This window comes from Enhydra lutris, unplaced genomic scaffold (assembly GCF_002288905.1).
Source record: "Enhydra lutris kenyoni isolate GAN:26980312 unplaced genomic scaffold, ASM228890v2 scaffoldscaffold95, whole genome shotgun sequence".
NCBI lineage: Eukaryota > Metazoa > Chordata > Mammalia > Carnivora > Mustelidae > Enhydra > Enhydra lutris.
Genome location: NW_019154179.1, coordinates 178,227 through 204,343, shown reverse-complemented (window position 1 = coordinate 204,343; position 26,117 = coordinate 178,227). Strand labels below are relative to the sequence as shown.

General features: G+C 47.9%; 1 protein-coding gene across 1 annotated transcript; it reads left to right on the top strand.

Moving 5' to 3' along the window:
- The first annotated feature begins 334 nt into the window (after nucleotides 1-334).
- On the top strand, nucleotides 335-26,117 carry LOC111139092 (fructose-bisphosphatase 1). The gene is made up of 7 exons (XM_022491243.1): nucleotides 335-610; nucleotides 11,402-11,564; nucleotides 13,793-13,885; nucleotides 19,415-19,555; nucleotides 22,760-22,897; nucleotides 23,943-24,062; nucleotides 25,692-26,117. Exons 1-7 carry the CDS (start codon nucleotides 441-443, stop codon nucleotides 25,881-25,883), a joined length of 1,017 nt encoding a protein of 338 aa, XP_022346951.1. The 5' UTR covers nucleotides 335-440; the 3' UTR covers nucleotides 25,884-26,117.

Below are 26,117 nucleotides of genomic sequence, written 5' to 3'. Positions count from 1 at the left end.
GGTGGGCACTGAAGGAGGTCGTGCAGGTGACCCTGAGCACCAGTCCGCCGAGCCGGGGGCTGTGGGCAGCCGGCGCCGAGGCGAGGCAGGGCGACAGCGCAGAGCAGGAAGCGGCGAGGGGGGCGAAGGGGGCGGCCGGGGGCAATGCCTGCGGCGGGGATCGGCGTGGGCGGAGCCGCACTCGGACAGCCGGGACGAGGCCCGGGCGCGGGGGTGTTCCGGAGGGCGGGGGTGGGCGGCGACCCGCGCCTATAAGCTCCCCGGGAGGGCGGAGGAACCTGGCCTTGGCCGGTGAGCCTGTGAGCCGTACGGAGGTTGGTCGCAGTCTTTCTGTTCTTCCGCTGCGTCCCGCCGCCGCTGCCTGTGTTCAGGCGCTACCACTTGTGTCCCGCACCTGTGCCCCGCACTCGCCGCCCAGCGTGCCGCAGCCCGGCCTCAGAATGACGGACCAGGCGGCTTTCGACACGAATATCGTCACCCTGACCCGCTTCGTCATGGAGGAGGGCAGGAAGGCTCGCGGCACGGGCGAGATGACCCAGCTGCTCAACTCGCTCTGCACGGCGGTCAAAGCCATTTCCACGGCCGTGCGCAAGGCGGGCATTGCGCACCTGTGAGTCAGGCCTCCAGGCCATTGGACCATGTCCTGTCTGTCTAGTTGGGGATTTGCCTTGGGAGTCCGTGTGGTCTCCTGGCCCTGCTGTCAGCCTGCCTGTTCGATGGGAATCTAACTTTCTCTCTTTTGGTGGCTTCTCTGACAAAGTTTTCCCAATTGCACCCAAGTCCTGGTTCCCCCGCCCTTGAGTTTGGGAGTGCTCTCAAGGCCCGGGCCGGGGCGGGGCGGGGGGGGGGGCGGCACCTGGCTCACGTTTGATACCTGCCTCCATTCTGCAGTCCTCGCTCCTGGGCTGAGCAAGGGGCTTTTGCACCCGTTCTCAGCCGCCGCCTGGTGAAACATGCTGGTGAGCACCCCCGCCAGCCCCAAAAGTGCCTGCAGCGGTGCTTCCTTTCCCTTTCTCTGCCTTGACCTCCTTCACTCCCTCTGGAATTGGGCTTCCAAGTCGCGTTTGTTATTTAGTACCTCCTTGACCCTAAAGAAGTCCCGTTGGGAGCAAAGGAAACCTAAGTCAAGCTGGGAGGAAGCCTGCACGCCCAGAGCGCTCAGGAACAGCGGTGTTCACGTGCAAAGGGCTGCGGTAGGTCTGGGGTGGGGCCTGGATTCTGCATTTCTATGAATGCAGAATCCCACCTTCTGTGGTAGGTGGAGCAGATGCTCAGGTTTTGCAGATCACGTTGCGAGTAGTAAAGGAGTTGTGGGACGTGGGGATTCAATGGGCATCTTATAAGGCTTTTTGTAGGTAACACCATACATTTTGGTTAACTTTGATGTGCACATGTATTTTAACACTTAGACTGATCTTCGCTTTAGTTGAAGCTAAAGGAGTTTGACTGCCCACACAGCTTCCTAACGTTTCCTGCTCTTGAACACTACGGAAAAGTCTGAGATGCTCAGCTGATCTGGAGAAGGATGACCCACACAACCTAGATTGCTTTTCTGGAAAGCCGTTCTGTTTCAGCCCCACGCTGGGGGTTGGTGGAGCTAACCCTTAAAGGAGTGTTGATGACATTTATTTACAGATGTCAAGCACAGACAGGCCTTGCTGGGATTGGGATGAGTATGTTAGGAACGTGGTGGCTCCGTTACTATTTCGTCTAGAGCCCTTCTTAGTAATACATTCCTATGGAGATTGGGCTTTAGGAAGTACACTGGGTTAAAATCTGAGTTCAGATTTAATTCAAAAGGATTATAGGTGTTTCATTGATTTCCTTGCCTTGGAGAATCAGGGAGCTTTGTTATAGTGAGCGCTTGGCATTTCTTCTATTTAAAAACTGTGTCAGTACCTTTCACTATCCCCAAAGGACTCAGACATAACAAGATCTGGTCTGAGGTGTATCTTCCCCACTTTTTTCTTTGTTTTTTGTTTGTTTGTTTGTTTGTTTTGTTTTGTTTTTTGTTTTTTTGCTGTTGGGAAAGATCTTACTTCCTTGACAAAGACAGAGTGAGAGAGGGAACCTAAGCAGGGGGAAGTGGGAGAGGGAGAAGCAGACTTCGCTGAGCAGGGAGCCCGATCCCAGGACCCTGGGGCCATGATCCAAAATGAAGGCAGATGCTTAAGACTGAGCCACCCAGGCGCCCCACTTCCCCACCTTTTAAGTGACTTCAGATATGGGGATTTTGTGTACAGGGATCTGGACAAAGAGGGCTAATTTTGGCTAAATAAAATGCGTATTTTTAGGCTAGATAGTTGTAAATACCAGGTTTTTAAAAAAAATACTGGTGCTGCTGTTAACTTTACTTAAAAAGTTGCAGTCCTTGGTGAAAGTTCCAACCACTCAAAGGAACACAAAGGAAAAAGGGAAAGCACCCCCTCATTTCTGTTTGCTGGGGTACCAACTTTTAATTTGTTGGCCATTTTCCCATCTACTACTTCATACTGAATCTAAACTTACATATGGGTATGTTATTACATAGGCCTACATGTAAATAACAAACAAATGGCATTGCATGTAATACATTTGCACTTCGCTTTCATCATTCAGTAACATAACAGCATTGAAATCGTGAACATTTCAGTGTCGGGACTTAAATGCACTTCCTTCTCTGTAAGGGTTCTGTAGGGTTACATGATCTATTCAACTCTTCTCTAGGTTTGGCTGTTTGCGGATCTTTGTTTCCAGTAATGTACCTATGAAACAGGGCTCGGTGCCTGGTTGTGTGGGTAGTGACAGGGTATGGCCCAGCATCTGGACCCTTCCATACTCCTGTGGGAAATTCATCTATCTTTGTATGATGTGTAGTCATTTGGGCAGATAGCAGTAAGACAAGATCTCAAGCCAGGCCTCCAGATCACATTCATTATTGGAAAAGGCCAGTGTGCCTGCAAGTGACTTGGCAACTACGCCTGGAGGCTTGCGCTGGAAGGCCACATATCCAGACGGCAAAAGAAGGTTGCAGGTTTGCAGGAAGCTCACAGGGACCTGCTTAGGGAGCTCAGCCATGAAGTCTCAACCAGGGACACAGCATCAGCAGTTTGAGAGTAGAGCCTGGAGTATCCTTTCGCTTTCTTGCTCTTGCTCGCTCGCTCTCTGTCAACCAACAGTTGATATTGTAGCCAGTTTTCTTGTTAATAAAGGCATAGAATCCTAGAGTTTAAGCCGAAAGACTGAGAAGTCACCCTGTCCAGCCCTCCTTTGTACAGCCTAGGACCCTGAGGGCAGGGGAGATGAGGTGAGTGGGCCTATTGCCCAGGCTGGGGACATACTACACGTATTTTTCAGAAGTCACTTAAATTCATACAACTCTAAATCTCACCTATTTTATTTTTCTTTATTTTTTTAAAAAAGATTTTATTTATTTATTTGACAGAGATCACAAGTAGGCAGAGAGGCAGGCAGAGAGAGAGAGGAGGAAGCGGGCTCCCGGCTGAGCAGAGAGCCCGATGCGGGGCTCGATCCTAGGACCCTGAGATCATGACCGGAGCTTAAGGCAGAGGCTTAACCCACTGAGCCACCCAGGTGCCCCGTCACCTATTTTATTTTTGAGGCAAATTCAGAATTAAACCTCAAGGAGCAATTGACCTAGAAAACCTGTTCTTGAAGCCTTATTATTTCTTTGTTTCTGGTTCCCCTCTACCCACTCCCCAGAGGGAAGGGATGCTGATGCCTACAATGGGCGACCATCATTTTTTTCTCCCAGGAGAACGGACAGCAGCTTGTTAAGTGGATCTGATGAATTCCTGGTTCAAATGAAGTTGTTGCTTATATCTTCGTCTTCACTCCTTCGGGGGAGAACGTGGTTCTCCAGTGGCTTAGGCTTTTCCTTTGTACGTGTCACCAAATCACTGCTTGAAGAATTCACTGGTTCTTTTTACTTAAACAAAATGTGTTGAACACCCGCAATGTACAAAATTCTAGAATGGAGATGAGAACAGCTTATGCTATTAGACCAGGATGGAATTTGTTACAAAACACAGTAAAGATCTTGAAAGGTGCTTTCACAGAGGTTCCAAAAATGCAGTGTGGATGGATGCAAAGGATTGTGGGGCATCGAGATAAGTAAGCATTGGCAGTGGGCAACAGTCCTAAGGCCTGGTGGCTCTGGAGAGTGTTTTGAGCTGGGCAAGTTGTGCAAGGGAAAGTGGTGGGTGGGAAAACATTCCTGGAAAATACGCTTATTTGGTTGGACTCAAGCCTAGAGTGTGTGTCTGTGAAATTGTGAGTGCATTGGGGAGCATCCAGTGGCTGGGGTGAAGATATTTTGGGGGATATGCATAGGGGGCAGAGTACAAGTTTCTGAGTAGGTCGTTGGTATGATTAGTGACTAATCTGGGGAGGATATGGCTGAAGTACAGAATTGGGAGACAAAGCTGAAACATGGGGTGAACTCATTCAGGGTGGAGGGGTGAGGAATTGGAGGCGAAAGCCTAGGGGAAAGAGAGCCTGGGGGAAGTCTAGAGTGTGGACTGAGAAGGGCAAGGACACCATTAAAACACGAAGCAACACAAAAACCAAAAACAATTCCAAAGCAGAAGCTGGTTTTAGAGGCTGGGGATGGATGGCAAGATCCCGACATTTTGGAAATGGTGAACTTGAGGGGTTGCTGGAGCTCTGCCCAGTCCAAGGTATCGCGTCCAGCCTGCAGTTGGGGGAATTAGGCCATGAAGCCCTGCCTCAAGATTGGGCCACAGGCTTTTGGTACCTTCGCCCTGAGGCAGGAGAGGAAGAGAAGAAAAAATCAGGACCGGATTTTGTAGAACAGGTACACACAGGGTTTTCAGAGCACATTTTAGGGAGTAGTGGAGCTGGGCTCAGAGTCCTGGCTCTGCCATTGAATTCTGTGAGGATTTTGGCGATGGATGTCCTAGCTCTGAACCTCAGTGTTTCCTCACTTGTGAGATGGAGACCACTGTTTGTTTTCAACCTCAGAGTTGGGTGAGGATGAACTGAGTTCATTAAACAGGTGCCCATAGGGTCGTCATTTTCCTAGGGTGAAGATTATGATTATATTTTTGTAAAATGATACATCTTTGTTTGCTTTTTAATCCTTAGTAGTTGCCCCATACAGCCCTGTACATCTCCAGGCCTAATTTCCAGGATACAATGTTACATGTAAAAGCAATGTTGCACCATCAGATTAATTATAGGAAACCTCCTGTATGTGTCCAGAAAAGTTGCTTTTATGTATGGGGCTCTCCTAGTGGTTTGATGGAAGGGAATAATCACTTCAGTTTTAATTTTGGAATTAGCAGATCGGGTAACATGTTTATTTCCAAATTTGCCGAGTTTGACATTAAACTCTTGGAACGTCATCAGATATTTTATATATAATCTTGAATTATCTTCTCTATATTACCAAAGAGTGACTTGTAATTTCCTTTCCATGCCAGAAGCACAGCTTGCCCCAGGGCATCCTTTGCCCACCTCGAGCTGGCATGAACACAAGCAAAGGTTGGGGTTTGTGACCTTTGAAAGCTGCTCTGGTTGGCATCTCTTCCTCAAGGAATTTCTGCTCCGACCCTTGGATATTTCTGTCTGGGTGAACGGTTGGTTATTTACCTCGAAATCCATAACAGGTCATGTTACCCTTGACATTTGTGATAAGGATTACATAATAATCTACCTTCCTTTCTCTTCAGTTGGGTGTTCTGAAAGTGAGCTCCATCTCTGGTTCTTCTGTTTGCCTGGTGGCTGGTGGTGTGCTGCCTGCTTCACGCTGCCTTGTTGATGCTGGGAGGAAATGCAAAGGGAGCTTTCTTCCCTGGGAGGAGCGCTGCCTGCCTCCAACCCTTGTTGAGTCTTTGGAAATGTTGCTCAAGGTGGCTTTCCCCTGATACCATGAAATTGCAAACTCGATGGCTCATCCAGCATAGAAATAATGTGCAAATTTGAAACAATGCCAATAATTTCATCCAGATTTCTAAGGCTTTTAAAACACTGGCCAAATTTAACCTATGCTTTTTATTTATTTAGAAGTTCCCTATTGTGTATGAATTAAAAGCAGTGTAGCTTTTTCAAATTTTCGGTGAGGTTTATGAAATACAAGGGAAAGAAGAGATACTGTGGTAGCAGGTCTTCAAACTGATTTTTGCTCCCAGCCTTCAGAAAGGGGCATGAAAAGGAACTTTCAAAAGGGCTCAAACCCTCACAGGAATGCTTCCCACCCTTGAACCGCTGGGATTGCCCGGCCAACTAATTTGAATAAAAATGAAGTGAAAGTTTAGGCATTTCAAATGAAAGACCTTCTCAGTAGGACTAGGCTCGAAAGTAAACTTCAAGTACTTTTCTTTGTGAATTTACCTGTGACACGGTTCTGCCCTGGGTGACTTCCAGAAGTTTCCTGTCAAACTAGTCTAGAGGTCGTGGTTTCTCTCTCCCCTATATCAACCAGAGTTTACTTAGTGGATGCCTGTGGGGCTCTGTTGGGGACAACAGGGCTGCTGTTCAGTGGCATCAGAGACTAACCTCATCCTTAAAGATTTGGAAGCAGAAAGAACCAGGTAGTTGAGACACCTTGATACAGAATCCGTAAGAGGGAAAGGCAGACTGGACCCAGCTGTCTGTCCTTGCTAGGACCCGCCTTGCTTCTTAGCATGGTTGTCTTATTGCCAAGGAAAATTGGATTGGGAGTGGGATGATTACATTTTTTGCTCACTGGCCTATATATGCCAGGCTCTGTTCTAAGTCTTGCCTCCCCATATACTACGAAGTAGATACAGTTAACTAAATTCCCATTTTACGGTCAGAGATGGTAAGTGGCTTTTCCAGGCTGGCTTAGCATGTGACAGAGCTAGGATTTGAACTTCATGACGGACTGTTCCAGCCTCTGGAGTAAAGCCAGTAATATTCCCTTTCCTTCTGGGATAACTTGAACTTAGGAAAAGCTTCCTTGGTAAATCGAGTCACTTGATTCAGCTGATCAAGTTAGCAAAGGAATGTCTGCCCCTGTGTGATCAGGGCCCAGCTGGTACTCTGTCCTCCTCCTGGGTGGCGTGGAGGAGTCCTCCTCCTGGGTGGCGTGGAGGAGGAAGCTTTAAAGTTTACAACTTGCTTGAGTCAACCCATTTCCTTCACTCTTTGGCATGTTTCTTTCCCCACTGACCGTAAGGCAGGGTTGGCCTCTGGAAGGCTTTTTGGACAGAGTGGTGTGATGGTTTCCCCACAGCCCTGCAGCCTCCGTTGCTGCCTGATTCGGACCCCAGGGAACAGACATTGGGAACCGATCTGAGAAAGAGCCTGGTGGTGTGTGAAAGGGTGGTTGGTGCCACAGCAGCTGGCACAGAAGTTGCTTCTAAACCAGGCCAGGCTTCTGGCCTCGGCTGGGCCATCCTGCAGTCTGCCTAGAATTCCATTTTCGGGATTCCGGTTGATCTGTCTTGCAAGCCCTAGTTCAAGTGGCCGGGCGCAGGCGCAGGCACACGCGTGGGCTGCCTGCTTGGAAGCCAAGGGCCATATCTGCGACCAGTCTGTCGGCAGGTGACAACTGCTCTCCCCTCGTGGCCATCAGAATACATAGCGAAGGCCCTTGTCATCTATCCTTTGCAGCCTTTGAGTAACGGTGTCTGAGAATGAAGAAATTTCTTGTTTCAAGGGGGTTTCTGAGAACTCGGGGAGAAAACAAACTCCATGTGCTCTTCAGCTAATTAGTTCCTGGAGGGTGTTTCTGGAGGTTTTGCTCCTCTTGTCAGAGTTGCTGGAGACTTGCTGGCATCCAGCTTTTCACTGAGCTATGGAAACCTGTTCCTCAGGGGCGCCGTACAGCTCTTCTGCCAGCCCCTCCTGGGGCGTGTTGGAGAAGCCTGACTGAGCATGGCCTTGTATGGCTCCTCATCCCTAAGCAAGTAACACGGAGGACAGACACGAGTCATGGCTGACTTCTTGTGCCAAGACGAAATGCAAGGAATATACTTGGTTGTAATTATAAGGACATGGCATCTGGGAACTCTTTCTCCTGAACCCTGATTCTACCTGGCATCCCTTTCCTGTGCCTTGAAGACTTTTTTTTTACCACCGGGTCTCACCAGGGGAAAGCCTCCCACCAGATGTCCCAGGAAAGTTACAAAGTGCCTGAATTTGGGACGCCTGGGTGGCTCAGTTGGTTGGACGACTGCCTTCGGCTCAGGTCATGATCCTGGAGTCCCGGGATCGAGTCCCACATCGGGCTCCCGGCTCCGCGGGAGTCTGCTTCTCTCTCTGACCTTCTCCTTGCTCGTGCTCTCTCTCACTGTCTCTCTCTCAAATAAATAAATAAAATCTTTAAAAAAAAAAAAAAAGATCTTTTACAAAGTGCCTGAATTTTGAGTTTGAGGGGCCCAGAATATTCTCTCTTGTGGTTTTTCTTTTTTTCTCCCAAGGTTTTAGTTATTCATTTGACAGAGATCACAAGTAGGCAGACAGACAGGCCAAGAGAGGGGGAAGCAGGCTTTTTGCTGAGCAGAGAGCCTGATGCGGGTCTCGATTCCAGGACCCTGAGATCATGACCTGAGCCGAAGGCAGAGGCTTAACCCACTGAGCCACCCAGGCACCCTTTTTTTTTTTTTTTTAAATGCTTCACAAGCAACTGGAGGATAGTTGGGAAAGGGTCCTTTTGGTTAGAACAGAGGAGGGATCTTCCATGGGGTCAGGAGGAGGAGCGAGAGGTAACTGCCTGGCCTTGCAGGGGACTTGAATGGGAGAAGTGGCTAGAGATCCGTAGCAGCTGGGCAGGGAAAGTGGCTGTTTCCGGTGCTAGGTGTAGCGAGGTCCCCAGAGTGTTCATCCGCAGTGTGTTAAATCGTGCACTTGACCTCGATGGCACACAGGGTGCCACCCTCTGTGACCCAGAACAGGAGCTCAGGACCCTGGAGCAGCAGTGAGGAACCTGGCTGGTGGTCTCGACCGTTCTGCAGCACATCCTGGTTTGTCTGCTCATCAGGATCCAGCTCTGGGAGGGCAGGGATCTCAGCTGTCTTGCTCTGCACTGTAAGCCCAGTCCTGAGAACAGTTCTGGAGGATGATAGATACCGGGAAATGAAGGAAAGCTCAACACAGACCTCTAGGAAGCCTTTGAGAAAAGGCGCTGTGGCCTGTCTCCTCTTCGCCCATCTTGCTGGACGAGACACTTAACATGAGCAGGCGGGACATGGGCGGAAGTGTGAAATAGGCCTTTCCATGCCTGATTCTGGTGCCCTGTCCCTCTGCCCCAGCCTCCCAGGCCTGGCCTCTGTGGAGCTGGCTCCATAGGCCTGCCCCTCTGGGGACCATGCCAGTAGCTTCTCCCAGCTCTCCAAGTTGTGGAATGACTTAAAGTCGGTTGCTTCTATATTCATTCTTCTGGACTCAGGGTTTTGCTTTCCTCGGTGAATGGCCTTCATTCATGCTGTGAGTAATTTATTGAGGGCCTCTATGTCCTGGGACACAATGGAAGAAAACATAGCCTCTGTCTTCCTCATGGGAATGAAAGATCAACCAGCCATGCTGACATGATGGGGGGGGGGGGGGATGAAGCTTAGGGGTCTTCCGAGACCCACCCTCCCCTCCCGCAGCAGGTGCAGCATCCTAATAAGGGCTCCCTTGAGAGAGCAGACAAGGTGATGCATGTTTCCCCTCCCCTGGTAGGTGCCAAAGGCTGTGCTGACCGCTTGCATGGGTCGCTTCATGGAATCCTCTAGCACAGCACAAAGTATCCTTGCCTCAGTGGGCACACATGTCAGAGGAGACAAAGGACAAGCAGCTTGGCAGTGGTGAGGTCTGAAACAGGTCCCTGTCAGAAAGCTCAGGGTCCTTTCCATCAGCCTGTCTGCCTGCCTGAATTAGTAGTGACTTCAGAGAAGACATCTCAGGCTAAGAAGGAGTGACAGGGCCTGTGGGGCCAGCAAGGGAGATTTGTTTGGGTTGGTGACCTTGCCAAGCTCACTCTCTCCACCTAGAATTGCCTGTCTTTGTCCACCAGCATCGGCCTCACAGTTGAGTGAGAAAAAGATATGTGAAAAGGGGACTGGGCTACAGCTGCAAGTGTGGCCGATGGCTTGGTCATTTACTCAGGAACGAGGAGCGACAGGGTGGGAAGAGGAGCAGTGGGCTGAGGGCTGGTGGGGTGCAGGAGATGCGGTTTCCAGGTGGGCTAGGGAACGATGTGAAGGCGACACCAGAGGTGGGCTTGCTGTGATGCCGGATTTACCTTCTGGAGCCAGTCAGGCCAGGCAAGGTGTTTGGGATGGGACAGTCTCTGGTGTTGGCTGCGTTTTCGTTCAGCCAGAGACAAGCGAGTTCTGTCTGTGGAGAGAAGATGTGCTTGCAGGAGCTGAAGCAGGGGCTACTGGGACTGCCAGTTCTCAGGCGAGTGCTCCCGGCCATCTCAGCCAAGGCCTCTGGAACCTCCCTTGCCAGCCACCCTCAGCTAGCTGTCAGGCGGTATCTTCACCTCCTACCTTCCTTCCCACACCCAGTCTCTCTTCTTGGCCTGTGCTTCTTTTCTCTAAACCTTCACCCTCCTTCCAGTGTTCTGTTCAAGCCTGGCTAGGACAACCTGCATCTTCTCCATTCTCACAAACTAGGCTGCATTTTGTTTGCCCAAGCCACTCCAGTTCTGGGAATCACAGCTTATTACAGATGCCTTGAAAGTAGAATTGAGACTCCAGAGTCTTCTCTCTGGCAGCCCAAGGACTCCTGCCAGGGGTGGTGGCACGCCAGCGAGGGAGGCCTGGCCTGGGAGTCTAGCGGGCTTCTCACCTCTGCTCTGCTTCTCTGGTTTGGACAAGCTTGTTAGATCTGCAGATGAGCCTCCTGTTTTCCTCTATAGAATGAGGTGGTGGGGCCAGTCTGTATTGTCTCTTAGGAACTTTCCAAGCTGTAAAATCATAGCATCCCTTGGCTTAGCTCACATGTCCAGTGCCGCCCTATCCAGAAGTTTCCTTGCTTGCTGTACCTCTCAGCTGATTGATTCTGGGCTAACCTGTGCATTCAGGGGAAAAACTGGTTTTGGGGGTTGGTGAAAAAGGAATCAGTCTTTTATAACGAAGTACAAATCGACACTATATTTGTGGTAAAACTAAAATTTCATGGAGGAGTGTGATTAGGGAACAATAGCCAAAAAGTCTTCTCAGAGGCCATTAAAGATAAGGTTGAGAAGCGTGGATTTACCCACAAAGGTGTGCTGGGTACTTGACAGGTACTTGACAGGTAAATACCTGCTCTTGAAATTAGGAGTCAGTCGGGGGGATGACCATTCTTTTTCTGTGTCTCCCAGACCCCTCGCCATCCTGTTTCCTAAATCCTGCTAAACACCTGCTTTCAGTGGGTTTGTTAGGTGCATTGGTGTCTATTCTGTTGGTCATGGCTTACATGTTTGTGACTTTCTTCCCTCTAGCTATGGAATTGCTGGCTCTACCAATGTGACCGGTGATCAAGTGAAGAAGCTAGATGTCCTTTCCAATGACCTGGTTATTAACATGTTAAAGTCATCATTTGCCACTTGCGTACTTGTGTCAGAAGAAGATAAGCACGCCATTATAGTGGAGCCAGAGAAAAGGGTGGGTCTGAATGTCTACTGGGGGTGGGGGTTTTAATGTAATCATTGCACTAGTTTTGTAAATGACTCAGCTCAGCCAAGCTCAGACTAGGAATCATCCTACGTCCATCCGTTACCATTTCACAGATTCTACCTTACTACCATATCTCAGGTCTGTCCTCTACTGTCCACGCTACCACTATAGTTAAGTGCATTATCGCCCTGCCCCCTGTGTACTCACGCATTAGTTAGACTCATACACTCATACTCCTCCCCAACCCTAAATTTTTGTGTTCATGTTCAAGGTTCTTCAAAGTCTGACTTCTGTAACTGCCTCTTCTTCATCTCTGCCCACCAAATAGTCAACCTTCCATTCACCTTTCCTGCCAGTCTAAACTTTCAGTTCGTCACTGATTTATTCATTACAGTCTGTTGGGATCGCATTAGTTTGATTGCTTCTTGAAGACAGGTATGGAGTATATTCTCTCTGCATCCTAGAGTCTAGCATGTATGTGGCTGCTTGTATGGGCTTGACAATAAATTTTTGAAAAAGTGAAAGTATAGTCAGCTTTTGAAGAAAAACAGTCACAACTAAAAAAGTTGGAGATGGGATGTGCAGTTCTATGGGCTTACCATCTTTCCCTGTTCGAGATGAATGGGGACAGGAAGGAGTAGCATTAGGGGGGGAAAAAAAACACCAATTGGAAGATGAATTTAAAGAGGTTGCAGGTAACCCAGTTTTGACCTTTGTAAGAGGGGTAGGGAGCCACATCTGATGAGCTTGTTTTACATCATTCCTAAAATACCACTTCATGATTTAAAGTTCATGTTTTCCTCTGCTGGGTTTCTCAAGGCAGTTGGCAGTTTTAGGCATGTGGATTGAATTTTGTTTAATATCCTCTATCAGTTACCCCAAACTTCCCCGACTAGAATGCGCCTTGGTAATAGGCATGTTTCTGTTTTCCAGATGACAGTTTCCTCTGCATGGGGAGGGTGATTTGTTAAGAGCTATAGGTCAGGGAATCAGGGAAACCTCTTAATTTGATGCAGAAGATCTAAAAACCACATCTTAAAGTGGCTAATCTGGAGATGGAAAATCCCCAGTGGTGTATTGGTTAATTCTCCAAAACAAAACAAAACAAAACAAAACAAAAAACCCAAAACCAAAAACAAAAAAACCCAAACCATAAAATCCTCTGGGGTGCCTGTGTGGCTCAGTTAAAAGGGGGGACTCCTTATGTCCTGATCTCCAGGTTTTGAGATTGATCTCACTGTGTGCTGAGTGTGGAACCTGCTTCTTTGCCTCTCCTTCCATCCACATCCATGCATTTGCTCTAAAAAAAAAACTTGTTCTGACAATTTCAGCCATGTGACTGAGCCCCATAGTATTTCAAGCTGCCAACATGACATCACACTGAAGGCAGAATTTTTTTTTTTTTTTTGACAGAGATCACAAGTAGGCAGAGAGCAGGCAGAGAAAGAGGAAGGGAAGCAGGCTCTCTGCCTGATGAGGGGCTTGATCCCAGGACTCTGGGATCATGACCTGAGCCAAAGGCAGACGCTTTAACCCACTGAGCCAGCCAGGCGCCCCTGAAGGCAGAATTTTGGGAAGAGATGTGCACATTAGTTCTTGGACACTATAGAAAGCAGCTCCAGCATGTCACTGAAAATCTGGTTCGAAGAATGAAATTTTGGTAGTCCCACCAAGACACAGGGATCCATTTAGGAATTGCAGTAGGGCTATTGTTGGGAACTCTGCACTGCTGCAACCTCATGGCATCTGTAAGACGTGCACGAGAGAAGTTCTTTTAAATAGCCTTAATGTCACCTTTGCTTCAGCTAAAGTATTTCATGGTTTTTTTTTTTTTTTTATTTCTTTCTCTTATGAATAAAGAGAAATTAGTGACCAGGCTTGTTTCTTTTTTTCCTTTGGCTGCCAGGAAACTCAAACCAAAATCATGATTCATCTATATCAACAAGTGTAGGAAATTCTGACTGACTTTTCTGTATTTCATCATCTTCATTTGTATCTGCTATTCTGTTATGTTTTCTCTGCCTAGTGATCCTTTGGGATAAATAAACTGTTCATGTTCTGTATGCCACCTCATACCTTCCATGACAGAGTATAAATCAGACTATTTCTTGAACTTTCTCCTAGATTCCCTTGTTTTATCATCTTTGTATATACATTGTTTTGTTATAATTTGAAAAGTTCTACATTGTAAAGTTGTTTCCTTTTCCTTTGCTCAGGGTAAATATGTGGTCTGTTTTGATCCCCTTGATGGATCTTCCAATATCGACTGCCTTGCGTCCATCGGAACAATTTTTGGCATCTACAAAAAGGTGAAATGTAATAATAATCAGGCCCTGGTTTGAGATAAAAAGTTAAGGCTGACATGCAGTACTCTCTCACTCTTGGTGCAGTAAGCAGAACGTATGTCATGAAACTCTGAGGCTTGACATAGGTTTGTATCTCAGGTTCTGACTTTTCCAGCTTGCTTGATGATCCATTAAGTGGTTTAAAAGAAAATACAGTAAAACATGGGTGGGAAGAGAAAGATATTTCACCTTTTTTTGTTTTTAAGATTTTATTTATTTATTTGACAGACAGAGATCACAAATAGGCAGAGAGTTCTGGTGGGGAGAGAGGAGGAAGCAGGCTCCCTGCTGAGCAGAGAGAGCCTGATGCAGGGATGAATCCCAAGACTTCCGGGATCGTGACCTGAGCGGAAAGCAGAGGCTTTAACCCACTGGGCCACCCAGGCGCCCAATATTTCTCCTTTTTAACTCTGTTGCTTTTTCTTAAGAGAGTCAAGTATAGATCCGTTATAGTGATCATACTGTATAAACTGCAAATTATGACTATTAACAAGAGATTGTCAAAATTGTCCTTTAAATCCTCTGAATTGGGTCTGGAAACCAAGACTTCCTGGGGCCAAATCCAGCTTCCTGCCTGGTTTGTATGGCCTGGGAGCAGAAAATACCCCCTTTTATTTTGAAATGGCTGAAAAAAAGTCTAAAGACGAATGTTTTATGACGCATGACTTTCATATAAAACTTAATTTTCACTGTCCACAAATACAGTTTTAATGGCGCATGGTCCACCCACTTGTTCACAGACTGCCCTTGGCTGCTTTTGGGCCGCGCCGTGCCAGGTAAAGTAGCTGTGGTAGAATGGTGACGGCAAAGCCTTGAAGGTTTTACTGTCTGTCCTCTGTGGAGAGCTTGCTGTGCGGTGGTGCAGTATGGGGACGGGACTCCGGCCCCGGGTATTTCTTGGGTGTGAGCGCCTCGCCTCCTGCCTGCCTTTTCCTTGTGCGCCCACGTGCGTGTGCATGTGTTTGGAACAACTCAGGTACACAGACAAGTGAAAAACAGAATGAAGGCCCATGGGCCCATCGTAAACATTGAAATCTAAAGTCCGTCATCCCGGCTTCAGCCCTTGTGTATTTTAGAAATAAAACCTCACAGATGAGGTTGAGCCGGACCCCGTTTCCTCATCTCAGTGTATGAGGCAGCTTAGTTCAGCGGGCCTGTGCATTTCCTCCCAGCCCTCTTCTTCAGATGGAGGCCACAGCTTGAGACCGCAGTTCTACCTTCCTTTTCCAGAGCGATCTGTTGTCCAGTGTGGCACGGAATCTCCTTCTAGACACATGGTCCACCACGGGATGCTTCTCTTCCCTCACTAGAGTGCATTTTGCTTTTTTGTCTTGGCCAAGAGGCAGATCCACATCAAGACAGTTTGAGTCATAGAAGGTTCTAGGGCTCGAAACAAAAAGGCAAAGGCAACAACTCAGCTTACTTTCCAGGTCAGACCATGAAACATACCATTCGTGTTAACAGACACGGAGGGAGGTCATTTTCCCTACGAAATATCAGATCCATAGTAGTGCAAGAGAGTTTTCTAGCAAAATGCTTCTGTGAGGGAAGCCGCCTTCCTCGTTAATGACTTAACCAAAAACTACAGGGCTGCTGATGTTGGCTGGCCCCCGTCTCTACCCCTCAGCCCCCTCAATAAAGACCTGGATCTGGACCAGAAAACTAGCTGTCAACTAAAAAAAAAATCAAACCAGCTTGCAGTAGAAGCTTGAGTTACGAATGCTAGAACTCAAGTCTTCGTGCTATCTTAAGAAACCTGAAGTGGCTCTCTGAAACACTTAGAGTATGACCCCCACGTTTATGCCATCGCAGTTTTTAAACGTTACTGGTTGTTTGAAACCATTTTGAGGGCTTACGGGGCATAAACGATTGTTCTGTCTGATGCTTCAGAGGACACATTTCATGCTTTTTGCAGCTCTGGTTCTGGGCTAGAGGTCATCTCCATGGGCCACAGCATTGGTAACTGAACCTGGCACCAGTGATCAGGCCTTGCCTACGTGATGCCAGGAAACCGGTTCCAAAGGTATCTCAAAAGGCACATGGTCCAGTGTCCCAGGTAGTTCTGCTGTGGAGACACCAAGAACGAGGGAGAATTCTCCTGAGGTTGAGTGAACATCATGGTTAGAATGTTCGTTCACATATTGAATCAACCTATCTCCCTAATGCACATTTGGCCTTTTAGAGCATCTGAAAATAAGGTCTTGTGTTTGTTTTAAGTGTTTGGAATTGGCTTTCCTGCCCTGACTTCCCACCCTTTAAAAAATTTTTTACGGTCAAATCTGTCACCTATGAGATTCTAGATCTCTCCCTAGTGTGGTCAGCCTATACTGGACATACTCTGATTTGCAACATCCTTTAAATATATCCAGTCCCCACAAGTAAACACAGTTTAGTTTAGGGCAAAAGTGCTTTAGCAGTTTCAGAATCCAAGTCCTTTAACTGAAAGGAGAGTTATTAATTAATAACCATATGGAATGTTGTTTCTTGACCCTGACACAGTTCTATGGGACCCCGGGCAAAGTAACTCTGCCTCTTGTTTCCTTATCTGTAAAGGGGAGGTACTGAAAATGAGAAATAATGCCCTAAAAACTACTGGTTTTCGTAATTAGGAAGCCCAGTGGATAGATGTGCTTCAGGTGCTGCTGCATTCAGGGACTCAGACCACACCATCAGGAGACACGTCTGTCCACTATGTTCCTCCCTTCAGGTGGAGCAGGTCCAGGCTCACACCCAGCTCTCAGTGAGTTCAGTGGAAGATGCAGGCCTCTCTCCCCACAATTCCAATAGGAGTGTCATCTCAGTGGAGCTGATTGGCTTGGCTTAGCTTAGGTCATGTGGCCATGCCATAGCCAATCACTGTGGCCTGAGACATGCAATGATTTGGTTGGCCAAGGGGTCATGTGGCCACCTGAGAGCTGAGGGCAAGGGAGGCAGTATCTCAGGAGATGAATGTGCTGATGTGTGGCGAAGAGTAGTGGATGCTGGCCAGGCAAAACCCAACCCATCTTCACCGCTGATCATAAATGCAGGGACCCTATCCCGTTATATGTATACTTTTTGTAGGCTGATTGCGTAGCATGATGATTGGTGAACAGTATTGGCTGAGTTATGGGGACACTTGGAATGCTCTATGAGCCCTTCCAAGGAGGGTTGGCTGCTCTGGGGAAAGACCATCTGGTGACAGTGATAGCCTGTCCCCACATTGCCAGATAACACTCCACCACCACCACCACCTCAGGTCTCCAGAATCCATGGTGTCTACCTGTAGACCCTTTGGTGGGGAGTAAGACAAACCAATAATCTCCAGTGGGTTGTGGCCTGGGAAAGGCAGAGAAAGGCGGGATCTGGGAGCTTTCTAATTTTGGCCAAGGGCTTTATGTGACTTGGTCATCCCGTGAGCCTCTGCATGGGCATGTGATGGATCCTTTGGAGCAAAGGCCTTCCCTGCTGGGGTTTGAAGGAAGGAGTTCATGGATTAGAAAAACCAGGCTAGGAAAGAATTTGCTGCCTCATCCATGATTCCATGGCATTGTTTTTCTCTTGAGTGTGTGGATCCTAGACTATGGTACCATTTCTTTTAAAAGTCAGAGGATAAGATGACTACATGACAACATTTCAGGAGAGCCTGTTAACTCTTGGCATCTTTGACAGAGGCAGGCATGGATGGTTCTAGGTGAGGTGGACCTCCTGGGGGATTTTCTTAGTGGAGAAGTGATATTCCGAGTCGTTAGTGGCTCCCAGTCAACTTGGTCTACATATTGCTGGTCTGATTGCTCAGTGCCCTGGCAGGGTTAAGTAGTTGCGGATAGAGGGGATGGTTAGTTGGAAGCCCGAGTCATCCCATATGTCACCAGCTTTGAATGAAGCTGGTTCTTTTTTTTTTCAGGCTGGGCATTGGTAAAATTTGGAGTTCGGGTAACAACTCATTTTTGATACTACGTGTAGTCTGTATTCAGAGGCAGTGCCCTGTTCATGAATGCAAACTAAATCAAAATAACTTGACCTAACCCAACCAACCAGCCACCTTATGTGAAAACCATTTATTAAACCCAGGAGTGGGGATGAAGGGGGGAAAGGAGAGAAAGGTCCTTAGGATTCTGCTTTTTATATAAACTTTAGTGCTAGAGTCAGGGTGGGGTACAGTAAAATGCAGATTCGCAGGAACACCCCCTTCCTCACAAAGTCAGGCTCAGTAAACCTAGGCTCTGCTCCTAGGATACGTGTTCAGAAGTTGCAGGAAGAAATTACCAGGAATGTTTTTGCTGGGGATGACCTCCATCCCCAGGGTTGTGATACAGATTCCCGTACATACTTTCGGCCACTGGAATCTCTGGTTGGGGAGAGGAATAAATGAAATTGGCAGAAGTTGCCCATTTTCATTTCTGTTTAAGTTCAAGTAGAGAGTATTTGAGCTGAAAGATGTATTTGGGCTTGTTTTGACTTGACTTGTCAATCAAGTAAACGTTGCTTAGGAGTCATCCTCTTAAAGTGTCCCCTTCCTTAGTATGAAACTATGGTCACATGACCCACTGGGCTGTGTTTTTAATGAAGCAGGAAAGATGACAGTGCGTGTTATGTTCTATGTGTAAGCGTTGCTTTCTCCTGTTTGTATAGTTGTGTGTGTGTGTGTGTGTGTGTGTGTATTGGTACTCGTTTGTGGTGTGCATGTATTTTTTTTACCGTGGGTGTTGCCAAAAAAACGGAAAGCAACTGCCCTACTCTGTACTCTGACACCAGAGAGAGAATTCCAAGTCCCTGCATTTCTGAGAATGGCTGGATGTGGGAGTGCCCACTGTGGCACGTGCCACTGCTGGTGAGAGCTCATAAAATGGATTTCCTGGCTAGACAAGAGCAGTCCTGCAGCCCCAGTGTTAATATGCTTAAACAAAGATGGGGTAGGCAGATGGAAGACATTGATGCCTGTAATAAGATTTATTTTTTTTTTAATTTTATTTATTTATTTGGCAGACAGAGATCACAAGCAGGCAGAGAGGCAGGCAGAGAGACAGGAGGAAGCAGGCTCCCTGCTGAGCAGAGAGCCCGATGCGGGACTCGATCCCAGGACTCCGAGATCATGACCTGAGCCGAAGGCAGCGGCTTAACCCACTGAGCCACCCAGGCGCCCCTGTAATAAGATTTAATTAGCGGGAGCTGGCAAGAAGGCGTGCTTTTTTTTTTTTTTTTTTTTTTTGGGAAGCGATAATGGAGAAATGAAGGAATCATCAAATTAGTAAAATTGGAGGAGGACCCTGATTGGAAAGAAGAATCCAGATGCAGGAAGTCTGCGGTGGGGGCAGGGGGCCGGGGAGGACAGGGGGCGGGGGCGGGAGGTGGTTGCCATGGTAAATACAATCAGGATATTACTGATATGTGGAGGAAGGCCCCATCTGGGAAGATGGCCTGTGGCATTAGGAGAGGGCACCTTGATAATCTCTGAACTGGAAAAAGGACACAAAATAAAAAGACATTATTTTGTTTTCTTTCTTGTCCCAGAGTTCAACTGATGAGCCTTCTGAGAAGGACGCTTTGCAGCCCGGCAGGAACCTGGTAGCTGCTGGCTATGCCCTGTACGGCAGTGCCACCATGTTGGTCCTGGCCATGGTGAATGGCGTCAACTGCTTCATGCTGGACCCGGTGAGAGACCTGTGGGAGTTTGGGTGTTTGGCTGGTGACTGTTTGCAAGGTTGCCTGTTAACTTGTGTGGAAGGGTGGGGGTGGTACGTAGAGGTGGGAAATGAGGCCCACAGAAGGCCAGAGATGGAGTGTGCAAGGGGCTGAAGGAGATGGAGGAACCATGTGTATGTCATGAGAAGATGACTGAGGTGAGAAATAATACAATAATGTGGAAGAATAATACTCCATAGCATAAGAGGGAGTCTTTGTTCCACGATTAATTCTTTAAAACAGACATTATTAAAATGACTGAAATGCCCATTGAGCCCAGGCAGGCCATGTAAATCAGTGAGGTGTGGGGGATGGGGGTAAGGAAGGCCAAATGCAATGGTGGGGACAGGGGTAACCCGGAGGGGTCTAGCAGTTGTTACTATTGGGTAATAGGGGGCCCAGTCTAGCCAAGGCTTCCAATGGCTCGAGAAACACTGGATTTAAAAAAAAAAGTATTTCTAGATTTGTAAAACATAGTGCTAGCCAACTAAAACGCATTTATGGACCAGATGAGGCCTGTAGATGGTGTCTGTGCCACCCACTGTGTCCAGGACTAGCTCGTTTTGCAGAGGTGAATGGGTGCCCCAGCTGAGGGAGTGGATTGCATTGTTCCTTCAGACAGAGCTACCAGATCAGTGGCTGTTGTGGGTACGCCATGAAGGCTCTGTGAATGCCTGATGAGGCTCTGATAAACTCAAGGAAGAGTAAATAAAGGAAATGAGGATAAGTCCTCATTCCCTGTGATAGAGAAAAGCTACTTAGTGGAGAGGAGGCCAGGGTGCCGTGAACAATCTTCATTAACAGCTGGAATTTATGGGCAATTTCTTCCCATGTGTCTGTTACTTGGAGTTACTCAGGTAGATGATAATTTCAGCGGAGCCGATGAATTGCAGAAACACTTTGACTATTTGGCCCAAGTCAACCTCCCATTGAACATAGAATTCAGTACATGGGCATGTTCATCATGAACTTGATTCAATGCCCCAAAGGGAAAAGAACTGGGTTTATAAACAATTTTAGTTTTAGACATGTCCTCCTAGGACAGTAATGAGACCTTAACGGGGTGCTTTTTGTGGACACACTGAACACAGGGTACACAGAGCTGGCGGGAGACAGACAACGGCAGGAGTTGGCAGGAGACAGGTAGCTCTAGGCTTTGCGTATGTGGCAGGTCATAGCGATGAGGACGTAGGCTGCCTTGGCCCCCTGTACTCTTGCACAACTGGACTTTGGCTCCTTGGAAGTACCAGCGTTTAATAAACAAACAAGGGTAGGGGAATAACACTAGATTAAGCCTCCAAATGGGGCAACCTCGGGGGAACACCGTGGTAGCACTAGAGCAAAGTTCACCCTGAGCCCAGTGTACTGTTTCTGGAATCACTGAAGTCTGTAGATGTACTGGTTTGCCAAAGATTTACTGCTTCCCCAGGCATTCTTCTGGTGACTTCTCTGTTCCCTTCGAGTTGGTAGACGTGTAGAAGAAATGAAATCTTTTCCAGGTCATAGACTGGTGTGTCTGGGAGTCCGTTTGTTTCTGTGTACATAATGGGCTTTGGCCGTCCTGAGACGTAATGGCTCCACAGTGTTTTGGAAGAACAGCGCAGGTCTGCTGTAATAGTCCCCTGCTGGGGCCACTGCTCATTAGCCCACCGCTGGCCCCTGCCTGCGGGGCAAACCTTGGACACCCTCAGCGCTTTCTTTTAGTTTTGGCTGGCGGTTTCTGCTCCAAAGACGGAGGCAGCTCTCTGCATCTCCAGCGGGCTTGAACTCTCAGAAGGCTTTCAGGCTCTTGTCTGCATGTACAGGAGACTCTGCTCCTTCACATCTTGGATGCTCTGGCTGGATGCCAGGGTGGGCCGTCTGGGGGGAGCACAGTTTTGGGACCCCTGCAGCACCCATTGTGCGATGGTTGGCTTTCAACACTACTTTTGTAAAGATACCTAGTTTTCTGATTATAAAAAAATGTTTCTACAGAACTGCGGTCAGAATATTTAGAAATACAAAAAAAAAAATTACTCATATGAAACCTTTCAAGGACTGCTGTTAATTCTAGTGTCCTTTTTCTCCTCCTCCTCCATCCTCCTTCCTACCCTCCTTGTCCTCCTCCTGTCTGTCCCCTCTCCCTCCCTCTCTAAATCATAGTCCCAACCTGCAGGAAGCACTCTCTGCGATGGGGGTAAATGGCTCAGGAGACGTGTGTTGGCACCTCTTTCTTCTTACCTCTTGCTTGCTGGGTGCAGCCCCCTCCCGACCAAGGCAGAGCTTCAAGGGCACATGGGAACCCCAAACCGTCCTCAGTCCAGAGCAGCAGGAGTTAGGTGACACACTCTCCCCAGATTCCAGTCTCCTCTAAAGCCCCTCAGCCCTGAAGGCATCAGCTCGGCACCGGAACTTGGTGGCAGGACTGAGTTCTGAGAGATGTTTTGCAGATCCCGAGCAAGAGCACCTGGATGGAGTTAAGAGAGGCTGTGAGTCCACACTCCGGATTCTTTCCTGTGGTAGCACACAGAAGGGAAACGCTGGTGTGACTCCCGTGCCCACCACAGTTGGTTCGTTTTGTTTTGTTTTGTTTTTGCAAAATGGTCTATTGCTTTGCACACACATTTTCTCCCCCTTCCCTGCCTTGAGGGCACAGCTGTTTATTTTCTATTATTTTATTATTATTATTTTCTCATCATGATGAGTGTACTTTTTAATCCCTGCTCCTTGCCCCGTCCTTCCCCCACCATGCCCCCCCCACATCTGGTCACCAGCAGTTCTCTGCACTTAAGAGTTTCTTGGTTTGTCTTTTTTTTTTCCTTCGCTCATTTGCTGCTTAAATTCCACATGAGTGGGCACAATGCTTATTCTTCCTCAGGTTTTGCTGCTGTTCACGTATTTCTGCCCCCCCCCCCCCGCCTTCATCTGTTTTCTTTCTCGTTTCACATTTGAAAGGCAAGTCAAAAGGTTTCGATCACTTGACAACATCTGCGCAGCCTCTTTTCTCCTCCTGTTTTCCTTTTTTGCCCGCTGTCTCTTCCTTGGGGCTGTTCACAGTTGTGGAGTGGCAGGCCAGGGACACTGTGTCCCAGGGCCTGGAGAAGCCGCACCCTCTGCCTGCAGCGTGCCTCGGGGGCATCTGCCCCGTCCCCACACAGGCCTGGCTCATCACCTCCATCTCCTTCCTTTTTTCAGGCTATTGGAGAGTTTATTTTGGTGGACAAAGATGTGAAAATCAAGAAGAAAGGGAACATCTACAGCATCAATGAAGGTTATGCCAGGGAATTTGATCCTGCTGTCACGGAGTATGTCCAGAGGAAGAAGTTTCCCTCGGTAAGTGAGGGCTGTGTGGAAGGCCCCGGTAAGTTATGTAGGAATCTGTTGGTTCATGATTTACCCTGGAGGCTACAGGTGGCAGGAATGGCCAGAGCTTGGAGTCTGCTGTGCACTGACCTCATGGTGAGGTTTCCACCTTGTCCTGGGGACTGGAACTCCTGCTCTTGAATGTCAAAAGTCAAGAGGGTCTGTTTCAGCTTCTACTGCTTTCTCCTGGCAGAAGAAAATCAGAATAACGAGGTCAGCCAGATGAATGAACCCATGGCAGTAAAACATTTCCATTTCTGTGGTCCCTGATTTCAGATGGTACAGAACATAGTTCTTGAACCGAGGTTCCTTCCCCGGGGTGGCCGATGGATTTCTAGCAGCTGTCTCAAGACTGAGCGTGTCCCTCTTGGTACTTTCTAAAGAGGTTACAAATCACCGAATACAAAGAGAGGAAATTGTTGTTCACAGAGCCGGTTCTTTGTAGGAACATCTGATTCATTGTTCTACTACTCAAGGCCATTGAAAGCCACTGTGTGACGAGGAGGAAGCCCAGACCTTGTTAGGATGACATTCGGGGCCTCTGGGCTGGCCCGAGGCATGCTCTCCCTCTTGCCTTTCTCTTCTCCTACCTTGGCCTGCATTGCCCCTGAACCTGGGCCCATGCAGTGCACCAGCTTCCTCCCCAGGCCCCAGGTCCCAGGTAGACAGCGGGTGCCTGTGGGTTGCAGGCTTTGCTCGGACGGTTCCACCCACTGGCCCAGCTCCTTAGCTTGGCAGAGTCCTCCTCAGCCGGCAGGGTTTGTGATGTCTGTCCTCACCCGGTAGTCAGAATCAACCACCTCCTGGAGGCTTCTGCATGTTAATTTGAGCATATTAGATGTGTAAGAGGCTATCTGTCTCTGCATGTGGGGCTCAGGATTTTCATCACATTTCCTGGCACAGCTCCAAACGCGCACCTGTAGGTGCTCATTAAATGATCGTTGAACTGGATGAGCAGAGAGGACACACACACTTTCTTCCACACCCCTAATTATTGCTGGTCTTCACCTTGCAGAACAACACAGCCCCTTACGGTGCCAGGTACGTGGGCTCCATGGTGGCTGATGTCCACCGCACCCTGGTCTATGGAGGGATCTTTCTGTACCCTGCGAACAAGAAGAGCCCCAATGGAAAGGTAATCAGATACCCTGAAGAGTGGTTGAGAAGCAGTGGGTTCCATTTTGCAGCATAGGGGATTTGACTTGGAAAGAGAGAGAGAGGAGCTGTGACATTGCTGTTAAACTCAGTAGTACGATGCGGAGGATGTCTGGGGCATCATTTCTAGATTGAAGGTTGTCTTAAAGGCAGGTGATAATCAGCGGGAAATGGTCCAGGGAGAGCCCTTCGATCGCTAAAGCCACATCACAGTGTTATGGTCAGGATGGATGCTTCCACTGGGGGGCTTGGGCAAAAGGAATGCCATTCACAGTGTGCAATGAAACGGTTCAGCTTCATTACCAAGGCAGAAAATAAAGTATGTATCTAAATAGAGGTTTCCTTTGATAGCTTTCAAAAGGCGTTAAATAGAAATAACTAATGAGCTGACATGGGCTGCTTGGAAACGATACCTTCCTAGGGAAGGAAAGAATCTCTGGGGAAACCTAGAGCTTCCAGGTGAGCTGTTCACCAGCAACTGCGCTGATAAATGCCCACTGTGTCCTGAAGCCGTGGGAGCTGGGGTGGAGGCTGGGGTTGGGGGCTCTGCTTGCGTACGCTGGCTAAGGGACAGCCCACTTCGTCTTCTCTGTGATAGTGTCTTTCCTTCCCAAATACTGTCCCTTTGCTTTCCCCAATAGATTGTCTTTTATTTTTTTTAGTATGTGAGAGAAGGAGTGGGAAAAATAATCCCTTCAAGATACAGATAGAAATGTGTATATTCCAGATACATTCACGTGTCTGTGTACAGTCGTTGGAAGGTCATTGAAGGCCGTCTTATTTACTTAAACCACTGCTCTTGCCATCACCACCTCGGGACTCTCAAGCTGTGTGAAAGCCTACTCTATAGCGCTTTCCTTAATGCCTCAAAAAATTGTTTTAACGCACATACTGAGGTTCCTCCTTTTTTCCGCCCTATTTTGCAAATCTGGCCATGACACCTGTATGCAAATACAGCCAGGAAACACCTGTGGGAAGCTGTCTCCTCAGTAGGCAGACTGCATGAAAATGCAGATAATAAAAAAGTTAATATTTAAAGTAAATGCCAAGATGGATAACATACTAAATCCCAACCCTGAAGCCTTTGGAGAATTGTAAAAGGAATGTGTACAGGGTTGCAAACAATATTACACTGTTTGGAGGAGCCAATCTGCTTTCCAGATGTCTGCAGCCAGACACTACCATGGACATTTAATGCTTTTAGAATAGGCAAAGCTCCATCCAAAACACACAGTCACTCATTAGGTCCAGTTTCCGTGCTATAAAGAGAAGGGAACCATTAGTTCTGCCAAAATGTCATTCAGTCCTGAGTCCAGGTGGTCTTTCTCAACGTTTGCATAAGACAATCTATTGTTGGCTATGGCTTGATGAATGGCTTAATTCAACCAAGTGGTTAAATTAAGCATTAGGTCTTAAGAGGCAGCTTTCAGAGTGAGGGTGAGGACTGTTAGAACCTTGAAGATGGAAAGGGAGAGTATCGGTTACCTTGGAAACTCCGACCAGCTCTGTACTAGTTGGCTACAGAGTGCATCCCTTTTCTATTTAATAATTGCTGGTGTGAGCATGTTGCTCTTGGCTTTTTGTTTGTTTGTTTGTTTTCTCCCCCCAGTTGAGACTGCTATACGAAGGTAACCCAATGGCCTACGTCATGGAGAAGGCGGGAGGATTGGCTACCACTGGGAAGGAAGCTATACTGGATATTGTTCCCACTGACATCCACCAGAGGGCGCCAGTCATCTTGGGGTCGCCTGAAGACGTGAAGGAGTTCCTGGAGATCTGTAAGAAGCACGCTGCCAGATGAAGACCTGGCCTTGCCAGCACAAAAAAGAATTGCCATTTATCTTGGACCTTTCGTCTTGCACAGTGCTGCCCCTTTCTGACTACATCCACAGTCCTAGACAGCAGAAATAAAAAGCATGGGTATTTTCACTATCAAATGCAGTGTCGTGCCTGGTGCTGTCTTCCTATTCCAGTAATGCTGCTGAGGGCGTATTTTGAGTGGATGGGGAGAAACAAAAATTTCTTTTCCTAAAAA

Bases quoted from the DNA above. Each gene is read 5' to 3' on its own strand.
- LOC111139092 (XM_022491243.1), top strand. From the start codon at position 441: ATGACGGACCAGGCGGCTTTCGACACGAATATCGTCACCCTGACCCGC. The intron at 22,898-23,942 runs GTAAGTGAGGGC...TTCACCTTGCAG, and splicing joins AGAGGAAGAAGTTTCCCTCG to AACAACACAGCCCCTTACGG. The intron at 24,063-25,691 runs GTAATCAGATAC...TTCTCCCCCCAG, and splicing joins AGAAGAGCCCCAATGGAAAG to TTGAGACTGCTATACGAAGG.